At 43.1% G+C, this 12997-nt stretch overlaps 1 protein-coding gene across 1 annotated transcript in view; it reads left to right on the top strand.

Moving 5' to 3' along the window:
- Positions 1-350: 350 nt before the first annotated feature.
- Positions 351-12997, top strand: part of LOC139544040 (NMDA receptor synaptonuclear signaling and neuronal migration factor-like) — a 50902-nt gene continuing 38255 nt past the window's right edge. The window contains exon 1 of the mRNA XM_071350723.1: positions 351-726. Coding sequence (XP_071206824.1) covers positions 656-726 — 71 coding nt within the window. The 5' untranslated portion in view covers positions 351-655. The remainder of the gene's footprint in view (positions 727-12997) is intronic.

Genomic DNA, 12997 nt, shown 5'->3' with positions numbered 1-12997 from the left:
ATGTCAATCTCTCACTTTGTGCTAGCTAGAAAGCCACTCAACTAAGCACAAAAACATATACTTACAGGACTTGTGCAGACCTTATATCTTGACTTTAGACACCTTAGAATTTCACTCAAATGTACCAATTAAAATGCAGTCCTCTAGGGACAATGCACTTGCACACACCTGTATGTGTGTACATACATGCTTATTCCTAAGGAATTCACTGTGTGTTGTGGGGGGTGACAACTCCTTATATGGCTCTGCTCAGTTTCCTGTCTACTGCCGCCACCCCTGCCCCTCCTGGACACACACACACACACACACACCTGATGATGACAAGCAGGAGTCCAACCCCCTCCCACCCCATTTTCTCAGTTTTTATCAAGGAAGAGAGAGAGCACTGTTGGCCGCTTGTCTGTGTATTCTTTCAGTACTGGGTTACCTCACACATGCACTCTTTAGACACAGTAGGGAGAAGAAGCGCTGAATCTATTGTTTTCTTTCTGAGAGAGCGCTCTGCAGACCGTAAAACACAAAGATTCCTGCCGTAGTGGAATGCCTGTGTCTGTCCTGGATTTCCTTTAACGTTCTAGTGTTTTCTCGCCGAATTTCTCCATCCTTGGTTTTTCTGGAATGAGCTGTTTCCTGCCTGCGTCGTTTCCATGCCAGCATGGGAACTGTCGTGTCTAAAAGGAAGAATTTAAGAAACGATGCGATATCTTCCGTGGCAGCAAAAGTTAGGTGAGTGTCCTGCCCTCTTTCCCGATCGACCACCCACCAACAGACTAGCCTATCAGTATTGCCGTCCTACTGTAGCAGAGATCTGCTATGCTACCAAGTTACTGAACATAGTGTGACATAATAGTGACATTTAGGATTTGTCAACGAATTTGTGTAATTGCGCGTTTATAAACGCCTCAATCTATTCATGGTGGGTCCTCCAGAATTCTTCCACGTAACATCGTCCGTGCAGGACAGGCAGGCTACAGCTTATAACCATCGTGGAGCAACATCAACCCGTCGCTGCGTTTGCAGCTTGCTCGACATGACTTGGTTGCACAAATAGCGTGGAAGAATCACACAATTTACCGCTTTTGATGCCCAAAGTTGTCTTTGTTCTTATCATTGACGCAAGCAAGTCTCCAAGTGTGCATCATGACGGTGAATATTTCACTGATCCTGCAGAGCTGTGTGGTGCAGTGCAATTTAAATGCTCTGTCTGGATCTTGTTTACAGACAAAAGTTACATTACCACTATAGCATAACCTCTTGAAGGTAGCCTATTGGTTATTGTGCCAAATTCAAACATGATATGCAAAAGATGGCAACATCGCCTAACCCATGTAGGTTACTGTAGCCTGTGTCCCACTGCCCTGGTGACTTGTTTCTACAAATATAGGCTCCAACTGGATGGATTAGATATGAAGGACACATTTACCGATATCTTTATAGAGAAACAATATTTTAACATATCACACAAATTGCAAAATGCTATGATACGAATTCATAACATATCTCACGAAATGGTTGACGTAGTACACAATTGGATGACGTAGTACAGAACAAATGGGGACCTGTTTTGGCTCGTGAGCACCACTTTCAAAAGTACTGGCTGAAATGATAGAAAAGTTAGAGAGTGCTACCGTTCTTGGATGCACTGGTGTTGCATCCTGCGGGCAAATGATTGCGCTATCAATTTATCAATCAGCCGCAATTGACTCGGACACCTTCGGTGATCAGCCATCACAGTGAGTGATTGCACCGGTCGGAGCAGGGCAACAGAATGCCTATAAACGCCACCGTTAAGTTATTCAGCAAAGGAAGCAAAACTAATCGTTACTTCTCATGTCCCGTAAACACAGGTCGTTAATCTTGGAGATTTCTGACACCCCCTCACCCAGGCTATAATGTCAAACAGCACCGCAATAACATTTGTTCTTAAATTGGCTATGCGCAGGTTTTCTGTGTTCACTGTCTGGGTCTATCGAGCGGAAGAACCCACAGTTTTCTCAATGCATGTCGTCTGCTTATGGATTCCCAAGAGATGGATAGGTCTGGACTCGATTTGGCCAATAGTGTAATCAATGTGATGGCTCCCTTGTACGTCATGGCTGCTGCTGCACCTTGGTGAGATTAAATGAACCGTACAGCAGGTGGACATTATTTAGGAGAGTAGTTCACAGAGATCAATATGCAGTATCTGATTGGTCATACATGAGTTTTCACACAGTAGTCTTCTCTTAACGGAGGTCGCGGAATGACCTTGCAGATGCTGGGTTTACTCCACAGACAGATGTGGGATGGCATTGGCATGGTTACATAATTCTGTGAGTATGCGTGCGTGCGTACGTGTGTGTACGTGTGTGTATGGATATGTGTGTTTGTTTGTGTGAGCCCTCTCTTTAACAAGTAATCTAACAATTTCAGAACAACTACCTTATACACACAAGTGTAAAGGAATGAATAAGAATATGTACATATAAATATATGGATGAGCGATGGCCGAACGGCATAGGCAAGATGCAGTAGATGGTATAGAGTACAGTATATACATATGAGATGAGTAATGTAGGGTATGTAAACATTATATAAAGTGGCATTGTTTAAAGTGACTAGTGATACATTTATTACATCCAATTTTTAATTATTAAGTGGCTAGAGATTTGAGTCAGTATGTTGGCAGCAGCCACTCAATGTTAGTGATGGCTGTTTAACAGTCTGATGGCCTTGAGATAGGCATTATCTCAACCAGCTCCAAGAGGTAGTCACTTGGAATGCATTTCAATTAACAGGTGTGCCTTGTTGAAAGTTAATTTGTGGAATTTCTTTCCTTCTTAATGTGTTTGAGCCAGTCAGATGTATTTGTATTTAATATGGATCCCCCAGCAGCTACTCTTCCTGGGGTCCAGCAAAATTAAGTTTATACCATTTTAAAACATTACAATACATTCACAGATTTCACAACACACCGTGTGCCCTCAGGCCCCTACTCCACCACTACCATATATCTACAGTACTAAATCCATGTGTATGTATAGTGTGTGTGTGTGTGTGTGTGTGTGTGTGTGTGTGTGTGTGTGTGTGTGTGTGCATGTGTCTGTGCCAATGTTTGTGCTGCTTCACAGTCCATAAGGTGTTTTTTAAATCTGTTTTTAAGTGTAATTCTACTGCTTGCGTCTGTTACTTGATGTGGAATAGAGTTCCATGTAGTCAAGGATCTATGTAGTACTGTGTGCCTCCCATAGTCTGTTCTGGACTTGAAGACTGTGAAGAGACAGTTGTGTTGTGACAAGGTAGGGGTGGTATACAGAAGATAGCCCTATTTGGTAAAAGACCAGGTCCATATTATGGCAAGAACAGCTCAAATAAGCAAAGAGAAACAACAGTCCATCATTACTTTAAGACATGAAGGTCAGTCAATACGGAAAATGTCAAGAACTTTGAAAGTTTCTTCAAGTGCAGTCACAAAAACCATCAAGCGCTATGATGAAACTGGCTCTCATGAGGACCGCCACTGGAAAGGAAGACCCAGAGTCACCAGTATGTCTCTCTCATACACAAAACCATACTTTCATGTCTGTGTTATACAGGAGGAGCTGGCCTATATTCTTGGTATTCACAGTCAGGCCTTTGCTCCGCGACATTGTGACTAGAGAAAGCTATTAAAAGGGTGTCAGGGTCTGTGGGCTCAACACACATGAGCTCCAAAGGTGGTCTTGCTTTCACACACATGCATACACGTACACACACACATACACACATACGCACACACACACACATTCACGCACACAAACAGACATACGCACATGCACGCACATACATACACACACACCAAACAATCATTATTTCCTCTACACACACACACACACACACACAGACCTGCTGGTACACAGAGTCCTACCCTCCTATTCGATGCACCCCGTCCTACTTTCCTCTCCACTGTCTGAAGGGCAGGCAGGGCTCTGCAGCTCTGCAAGCTGCTCCTCATATCAAAGCTTTCTTTCTGCAGTGCCTCTTCTCCTGCTCTATCCCACTGAGCTTTGCCCTTTGCCTTCTCTCTTCTCTCCCTCTGTGTTCCAGAAAAAACCCTCTGTCCCTGCTGGATCACAACACACTCTGTACCATGTTCCCTCTTCATCTTGGCTACCTACTTAAATGCACTTCATGTGACCTTCCCCTTCCCTCTCTGTATCCCATCTATTGATTCAGTGCAATGCTTTGTCTTTCCTTTCGTCTTTCTTTAGCCCACTTCAACCACACTCACCTCTGAGGCTGTGAGCCTGAAGCAGTGAAACAGAAAGTCTCAGGTGAACGTGTGTGTCCTGTGTTAGTGGGACATATGGCTGAGCTCCGTGGCTCCTCTGTGCTCCTGTAGGCTGGTGTCTGTGTGATGGATGCCAGCTGTGCTCATCCACAGTGGCGAGGCCTCTGTCCGACTCTTCCGTTCCCAGTGTTAGCATCAGGAAACACAGTGTCACTCTGTGGAGGGAGGGGCTCATTGAATAGCTCCGCCAGGTGACATAGCCAATGACTGGAGGTCACACACACCTCAGCCTGCGGGCGTCCAGACAGCCGGTGTGTGTCCGGTCTCTGAGTCATCAGTCATTACTGTTTACCGGTACTTTTAAACACTCTTGTTAGAATATACCGTCTGGTGAAGAGTGATGCTTCACCTCTTTACAGCACACAGTGCTTATCGTATAGAGGTGGGTGGGGTCGGACAGTTAATCCCATCCCACAGCCACTCTAAATGTTGATTGGACAGTGCAGGCAGTGTGTTAGACTGACGCAGAGAAGATGCAGAGACACCTGCCTTTTTCCAAGGTGTGTATACCTGATAGCATTACAGATCACACAAACTACTGAAACGTTCAAACCGCTGAAGCTAGAGCAATAGCTAGCTCACCCTGGCCTGCAGCCTTTTGGATAATGTTTGAAAATCTGTCATCAGGAAAGTCCCCAAATCCTTGATCTGTGTATCCTTAAGGAGCGTCATACGACTGATCAGTTGAAGGGCATTGGACTACTAGAGCTCTGAAACATGTGGGACTCACACTTCTCACATTCAGACAAAATATTTTGGGTTTCTTTCAAAGAAATGGCAGGCAGGTTGAAGGAGTAACAGTAGAATGAGTCATTTCTATGGCCAGGGCATTGTCTGTGGTGATGCAGGGTAGCAGATAGACCACGGCCTCAAACTATGTGCTCCCTCACTTCTCACATAATAGTTTTCTCCCTCTCTTATTTATTCCTTTACTACCCTTTAATCTGTTGCTTTTTCTGAGCTGAACTATCCTAAACGAAGTATACTCAAGTGTAAAATGAGCCAGCGAGCTCCTGTGTTCTCTGTCCCTTTCCCTCCCTCTCATTCCCTCTCTTCCTCCCTCTTTATTAGAGGCTATTACAGTGCTTGCTGTAATTACGGTAATTGGGTGAGATGATACCAATTTCGAAGTGACTCTGACACATGGCAATAAGGCCTGTGACACTGCTGTCATGTTGGGTGCTGCTTATGTGTGTGGTTGTGTGTGTGCGTGTGCTTATGTGTGTGTGTGTTTGATGAGCTGCATCGTGGGCAAGTGAGAATTCGCTGCATCACTCAGCGTTTAGGAGGCTGATGTGGCACCTACTCTCTGACGAGGTGACATTTTCATCGGTGCTCTGATCAAGTGCTGGGCCCCTATGCCCTATAAAACACCCCTACAAGAGCCTGCAATTAGAGAGCCAAACCACTCACAATTCTCACGTGGATTTGAACTCAGGGAGATGTGTTATGCAGCTGGTTAGAGAAAACCAATTCAATTAGTGAAACGGTGAGAAGATTTGATTAGCCAACATTTAGAGATCTTGCTGGCCAGCCTATTTTTTATCCATGAGAGTGGAAAGGCTGGGGAATTGGTCTGCAGGTAGACTACTGGTAATCCTGCCAGTCAACTGATGGTCGTCTTCAGGCATTAGTTGTTTGTCCTCTAAATGATATTGGAGTATGTTGTTTCACTGCATTAAGACACAAAGAGAAATGAAAGGGAAGAGATTGTGAGTTGATAGAGAAAAAGGAACTTGCATTTAGTCTGCGTTTACACAAAAAAGAGCTGATCTGATTTATCAAAAGACCAATTAGTGGAAAAAAAGATCAGAACTGTGCTGCCTGTGTAAACTCAGCCAATGTGGACTATTTGTTTTTGGTATCTACAGTGTGATGAAGTGGTGTGTAGAACTCTATATTGGCCCAATTAGTGCCTCATGATCAGAGGTAAAACGGTGCCCCCTATTGGCAATCTGCAACAGAGCAGGAGCCAACAGAACAGATCCTATTATTGACCTATACAGACTCAGAAAATACTCTATACCGTGGATTTGTCTCTAACGTGTTCTCTTGTACAATGAGACTCTTCTGTGTAGTTTTGACGTGAGTGTGTTGCATGTGCCTCTGCACATCTGGATGCAGTATCATATTTTCTTTTGTCCTCTTAATCTCATGATAATACCTCTATACTTACACAGAGTTCAAACTCTATACTATAGTAGGATTCTCACCATGACCTTAGTGTAGCTAAAGCCTCAGTGTCTTGGGCTACAGGCATAGCCACTTTTCACCTCCATTTCCTCTATCTCTGCTGTCCCTCTGGTTTTCTTTCCACATCCTGCTCTCCCTCCTCTTCTTTCCCTCTTTCATCTTTAATATGCCCCTTCTCTTCCTCTCAGCTGTAATCTTCCTCCCCTCCTTCCTCCTCCCTACCCCAAATCCACTACCTCGTCGCTCTCCTCTCCACTCACATGTCTGGTAGCATGCACACACCCTCCCCCCTTCTTTCTCTCTCACTAATATGCAGTCTCACTATCCCTAGTGTTCCCTCCCTTCATCATAACTATATACAGTTAAGTATTTCCCAGATGTGCTTTATCCAGAGAGAGAGAGAGAGCTATGAATGGTCTGTGAGACAAGGCAAGAAGGGCCTTCTATGCCATCAAAAGGAACATAAAATTCGACATACCAATTAGGATCTGGCAAAAAATACTTGAATCAGTTATAGAACCCATTGCCCTTTATGGTTGTGAGGTCTGGGGACCGCTCACCAACCAAGAATTCACAAAATGCGACAAACACCAAATGTAGGCAGAATTCTGCAAAAAAATATCCTCTGTATACAACTTAAAACACCAAATAATGCATGCAGAGCAAAATTAGGCCGATACCCACTAATGATCAAAATCCAAAAAAGAGCCGTTAAATTCTACAACTACCTAAAAGGAAGCGATTCTCAAACCTTCCATAACAAAGCCATCACCTACAGAGAAATGAACATGGAGAAGAGCTCCCTAAGCAAGCTGGTCCTGGGGCTCTGTTCAAACACAAACACACCCCACAGAGGCCAGGAAAGCAACACAATTAGACCCAACCAAATCATGAGAAAACAAAAAGATAATTACTTGACACATTGGAAAGACTTTACAAAAAAACTGAGCAAACTAGAATGCTATTTGGCCCTAAACAGAGTACACAGAGGTAGAATACCTGACCACTGTGACTGACCCAAAATTAAGAAATCTTTGACTATGTACAGACTCAGTGAGCATAGCCTTGCTATTGAGAAAGGCTGCAGAAGGCAGACCTGGCTCTCAAGAGAAGACATTCTGCCCACAAAATGAGGTGGAAACTGAGCTGCGCTTCCTAACCTCCTCCCAAATGTATGACCATATTAGAGACACATATTCCCCTCAGATTAAAAACAAATCCAATTTTGATAAACTCCCATATCTATTGGGTGAAATACCACATTGTGCCATCACAGTAGCAATATTTGTGACCTGTTGCCACAAGAAAAGGGCAACCAGTGAAGAACAAACACCATTGTAAATACAACCTTTATTTATGTTTATTTATTTTCCCTTTTGTACTTTAAATATTTGCACATCATTACAACACATAGCCATAATATGACATGTTTTGGAACATTTGGTAATGTAATGTTTACTGTAAATGTGTTATTGTTTATTTCACTTTTGTTTATTATCTATTTCACTTGCTTTGACAATGTAAACATCTGTTTCCCGTGCTAATAAAGCCCCTTAAATTAAAATTTAATTGAGAGAGAGAGAGAGATTATTTTTGCTGACTCCAGAGTCATGATTTGTTTTTCTGAGTGACTCGTTCATTTGACCTGCTAGAGCTGGCTGCAATGAGTCCTACAGCAGGATTAATACACGCTCCTCTGGCTCAACGGCCCCAGAGACGTGCTTCAGCATAGGCATGCAGGAAATAGATAATGAGCATTGATAAGAAAAATACATCTTTAGAACTGATATACTGAACGGGTATGAACGGGTATGGTGCAAGAGTGAATGCAATTAATTGATTATTGAATGTTATGATGGACACAGCTTTGTAGAACCTTAACATATAATGCCTCTGCTCAACAAACTGGAATTCGAGAACAAATCAAGATGGTGCCGAAGAACATGGCTGATGTTTTACATTCTCCCAACCAATTGTGCTATTTTGTTCATTTTTTTGCGTTTTGTATAACTTATTTTTTAACTTATTGTGTACATAATGTTGCCGCTACTGTCTATTACGACCGAAAATAACTTCTGGATATCAGAACTGGGAAACTTTTTCCTTTAATGAGTTCGATGAGAAGGATATCCTGCTTTCACTGGAACAGGCCCAGATCCACACCTTTTGCGTGAAGAAAAGAAGCAGGAAAAGGAGCCGCAGATCGAGCATCCTTCTGAAAATCCGGAGGCGAGCGAGTAAACTCCCACTGCCGTCCGTTCTTCTTGCTAACGTGCAATCATTGGAAAATAAAATTGATGACCTACGATTAAGATTATCCTACCAACGGGACATCAAAAACTGTAACATCTTATGTTTCACCGAGACGTGGATGAACAACGATACGGACAATATAGAGCAAGCAGGATTTTCCATGCACCGGCAGAACAGAGACGCTACTTCTGGTAAGACGAGGGGTGGGGGTGTGTGTCTATTTGTCAATAACAGCTGGTGCGTGATGTCTAATATTAAAGAAGTCTCGAGGTATTGCCCGCCTGAGGTAGAGTACCTTATGATAAGCTGTAGACCACACTATCTACCAAGAGAGTTCTCGTCTATATTATTTGTAGCCGTCTATTTACCACCACAGAACAAAGCTGGCACAAAGACCGCTCTTAACCAACTCTATCGTGGACAACAGGAAAAGGCGGGCCGAACAGGCCCCCATTAACATCGACGGGGCTGTAGTGGAGCTGGTCGAGAGTTTCAAGTTCCTTGGTGTCCACATCACCAACGAACTATCATGGTCCAAACATACCAAGACTGTCGTGAAGAGGGCACGACAAAACCTTTTCCCCCTCAGGAGACTGAAAAGATTTGGCATGGGTCTCCAGATCCTCAAAAGGTTATACAGTTGCACCATCGAGAGCATCCTGACCGGTTGCATCGCCGCCTGGTATGGCAACTGCTCGGCATCTGACCGTAAGGAGCTACAGAGGGTGGTGCGAACGGCCCAGTACATCACTGGGGCCAAACTCCCTGCCTTCCAGGACCTATACAAAAGGTGGTGTCAGAGGAAATCCCATAAAATTGTCAGAGACTGTAGTCACCCAAGTTATAGACTGTTTTCTCCGCACGACAAGCGGTACCGGTGCACCAAGTCTAGGACCAAAAGGCTCGTCAACAGCTTCTACCCCCAAGCCATAAGACTGATGAACAATTAATAAAATCGCCACAGGACAATTTACATTGGCCCCCCCCTCCCTTTTGTACACTGCTGCTACTCGCAGTTTATTATTAATGCATAGTCACTTCGCCCCCACCCACATATACAGATTACCTCAACTAGCCTGTACCCCCTAACACTGACTCGGTACCGTGCCCCCTGTATATGGCCGAGTTCTTGTTATTCTTATTGTGTTACTTTTTATTTTAGTCTACTTGGTAAATATTTTCTTAACTCTTCTTGAACTGCACTGTTGGTTAAGGGCTTGTAAGTAAGCATTTCACGGTGAAGTCTACACTTGTTGTATTCGGCGCATGTGACAACTAAAGTTTGATTTGGGTTGATTTGAAATCATTAGGGGGCTGCAGTTCGCAAATGACATTGCGCTTATCACCCTCACATGCTGACTAAACCGGTTTGTGCGTCTGCGTGCGCCATCGTGTGCATCTTGATTTTGTCTATCCCCACCAGATGTGTTCATGAAACACAGGTTAAGTGGAGAAAGAGATGGATGGAGAGAGAGAGAGAGAGACAGACAGAGAGAGACAGAGACGGTGAGGTGGTTTGCTCTCTCTGTCTCCTCTGTTTTTTTCTCATGTTTTATGGATGATGTGTATCTCCCAGGCCACTGTGTGTATCCTGTTGTTGATTTTAATCAAAGCTCCGAGCTGCTGAATAATAAAAAAGGGTAAAATGAAAAAGTATTCAGAAGCTTCAGAAGGGAAGGAGTAATTACCCATTACATCAGACCAGTTTTATTCACACTGGACAAAGAGAGAGAGCTCCCAGCAGGCCTGACTAATCACACCATGACGAAGTGTACTCGCTCACACACACGCGCATGTGAATGGGCACATACACACACGCATCCACAAACATAGACATAGACACACAAACAGCATTCCAGGGAGGATGCTACTGTTTAGCCAGAGAGGAAGGAGGAAAGTGCAGTGACAGAATCACATTGACACATGCTTGCAGGGTTATTTTTACATGTGCACGGGAGCCGTTAGGCAGTGCACATGTCGAGCCACTCCTTTACTGGTGACACCCCCAAACCCAGAGAACCAGACTGTTACTGTGACTGTTGTGTGGAAGAGCTTAAAGCAGTATGACATCTACAGTACCACAGAGGGGCTCTGAAGTGGATCCTTTTGACTGATGAAATACTAAGGGGGAGAGAAAGGGAAGAGAGAAGAGGGAGCTTTTCTCTCTCTGTCTCTCATACTTAAGGCTTCAAGGCAGTCCTAGGGAATTTCTGTAGGAGATCTCCCGGTATTCCCGCTGAAACCGGAAGTGCTATTTAAAAGCATATAATACCAGCGGAAAAAATCTGACATGATTATGCCATTGTAATTGTAGAAATTTAGGCTACACATGAATCTGATGTTTTATTTTTGTATTTGTTTAAATTTAATCAACTCAAAGTTACCACACTATTTTGTTGATGTAGCCTAGTTTTAAGGTAGCCTAGGTCTATGAATCACTGTTGGCCGACTGGTCAAATATTATGAGGTCTAATGAAAATTACATTCGTTTTAGCCTACCTTTGGAAAATGTCAGGTGGCTTTTCTCTCCCCTTGCACCTGGCTATTGTTGGAAATTGGGAAGGTTATGACAGTTTTTCCTTCATGATAAACCGCTTATTGTGGTGATAGTAACAGGGAACATCAAATTCTCCACTAAACAAACAGACCTAGGCAGAGATTCAGCACCATGGATAGCGCAGTTGATCAATTGCCCCCGAATCTGACCAGTAGCCCATTGTGCGCCCGCTTTTGTTACCCTAACATCATGAAACAATGACCACGTTTACATGTACACAGTATTCCGGATAGTAGCTCATATTCCGCTTAAGATCTTATCGGGATAAGCTGTTTACATGCACCTTTGATATCCCGCTCATGAGTATCCCTGTATCCATGAATAAACTGAATATTTATAATTTAAGTAGGCTACATGGGTAAAATCGAATAGTAACTGAAATATGGACACTGACTGTAGGCCTATATCCTCTCACATGTAGTGTAATATAATATTAACTCCTGCAGAATTATGCATTTCTTGCAGTGCAATTATTCAACACATTTTAATTTTGTCTTGGGAACAGTGTGGAGTGGCGAAATAGGATTTCTTTCTTTCAGCATCTCTTGAGAAAATGTGAATGAGCTTGTAATGTGTTATCTTTGACACTGTTATGCAGACACTATGCATAACACTATCTACAGTGATCATCAGCTATCTACAGTGATCATCAGCTATCTACAGTGATCATCAGCTATCTACAGTGATCATCAGCTATCTACAGTGATCATCAGCTATCTACAGTGATCATCAGCTATCTACAGTGATCATCAGCTATCTACAGTGATTATCAGCTATCTACAGTGATCATCAGCTATCTACAGTGATCATCAGCTATCTACAGTGATCATCAGCTATCTACAGTAATCCTGGCCGAATTACCGACCGGCCACGCAGGACGTGCCCTGACCTCCAGGGTACCCCCATGGATTTTGTTAGTCACTCTCACAGACATCATATTAACATGCCATAAGTCATGTAAAATGTGTAGAATTGCAGGAAATTAGCTTTAAACTGCCAACACTTCTCACCACCCCCATGGCAATTACAATTGAAGGAAATTAGCTGTAAAACTGCAAAACAAAATTGTTCTGTTAACCAAAGTTATTTATTTACCTTTTGATAATAAAATACTTTTTCTGCTAATAGGTCCCTCTGTAAGTATTAAATTATAGTTTTAAATCCTGGTGCTGAGTTAATGTGAGTTAGTGTGTAGCAGCTAATAAGTGATGTGTTAGTACAGGGGTTGCCAAACCTTTTGCATTTTATTAATTTAGCAAATGTTCTTATCCAGAGCTACTTACAGTAGTAAGTGCATACATTTAATTATTTTTTCCCCTCTATACTGGTTCCCCGTTGGAATCGAATCTACAACCCTGGCATTGCAAGCACCATGCTCTAGCAACTGAGCCACTCGGGGACCCCCTTCCAGCATTGTGGAACATCCGGTGCCATCCCTAGGCGCATGCACAACGTCTATTTCTATGGGCACAAGCACTGTTCATGACACAAACTGTTCACACCCCTCTTGTTGGTGGAGAGAATTTTGGAGAGAATTTTGCACATTTAAGGCTTATTTTCTCCAATTCTACATATATTGTTATGGGGTGCAAAGAAAATGTGGCAGTTTTTAAGCAAATTTTCTTGTCATGTCTAATGTGTATTTATGTGATATTTGAGTGACAAAAAAATTACAACAATATCTA

This window comes from Salvelinus alpinus, chromosome 18 (genome assembly GCF_045679555.1).
Source record: "Salvelinus alpinus chromosome 18, SLU_Salpinus.1, whole genome shotgun sequence".
NCBI classification, from domain to species: domain Eukaryota; kingdom Metazoa; phylum Chordata; class Actinopteri; order Salmoniformes; family Salmonidae; genus Salvelinus; species Salvelinus alpinus.
The sequence above is the reverse complement of the archived record's forward strand: the minus strand, read 5'-3'. Positions and strand labels throughout refer to the sequence as shown.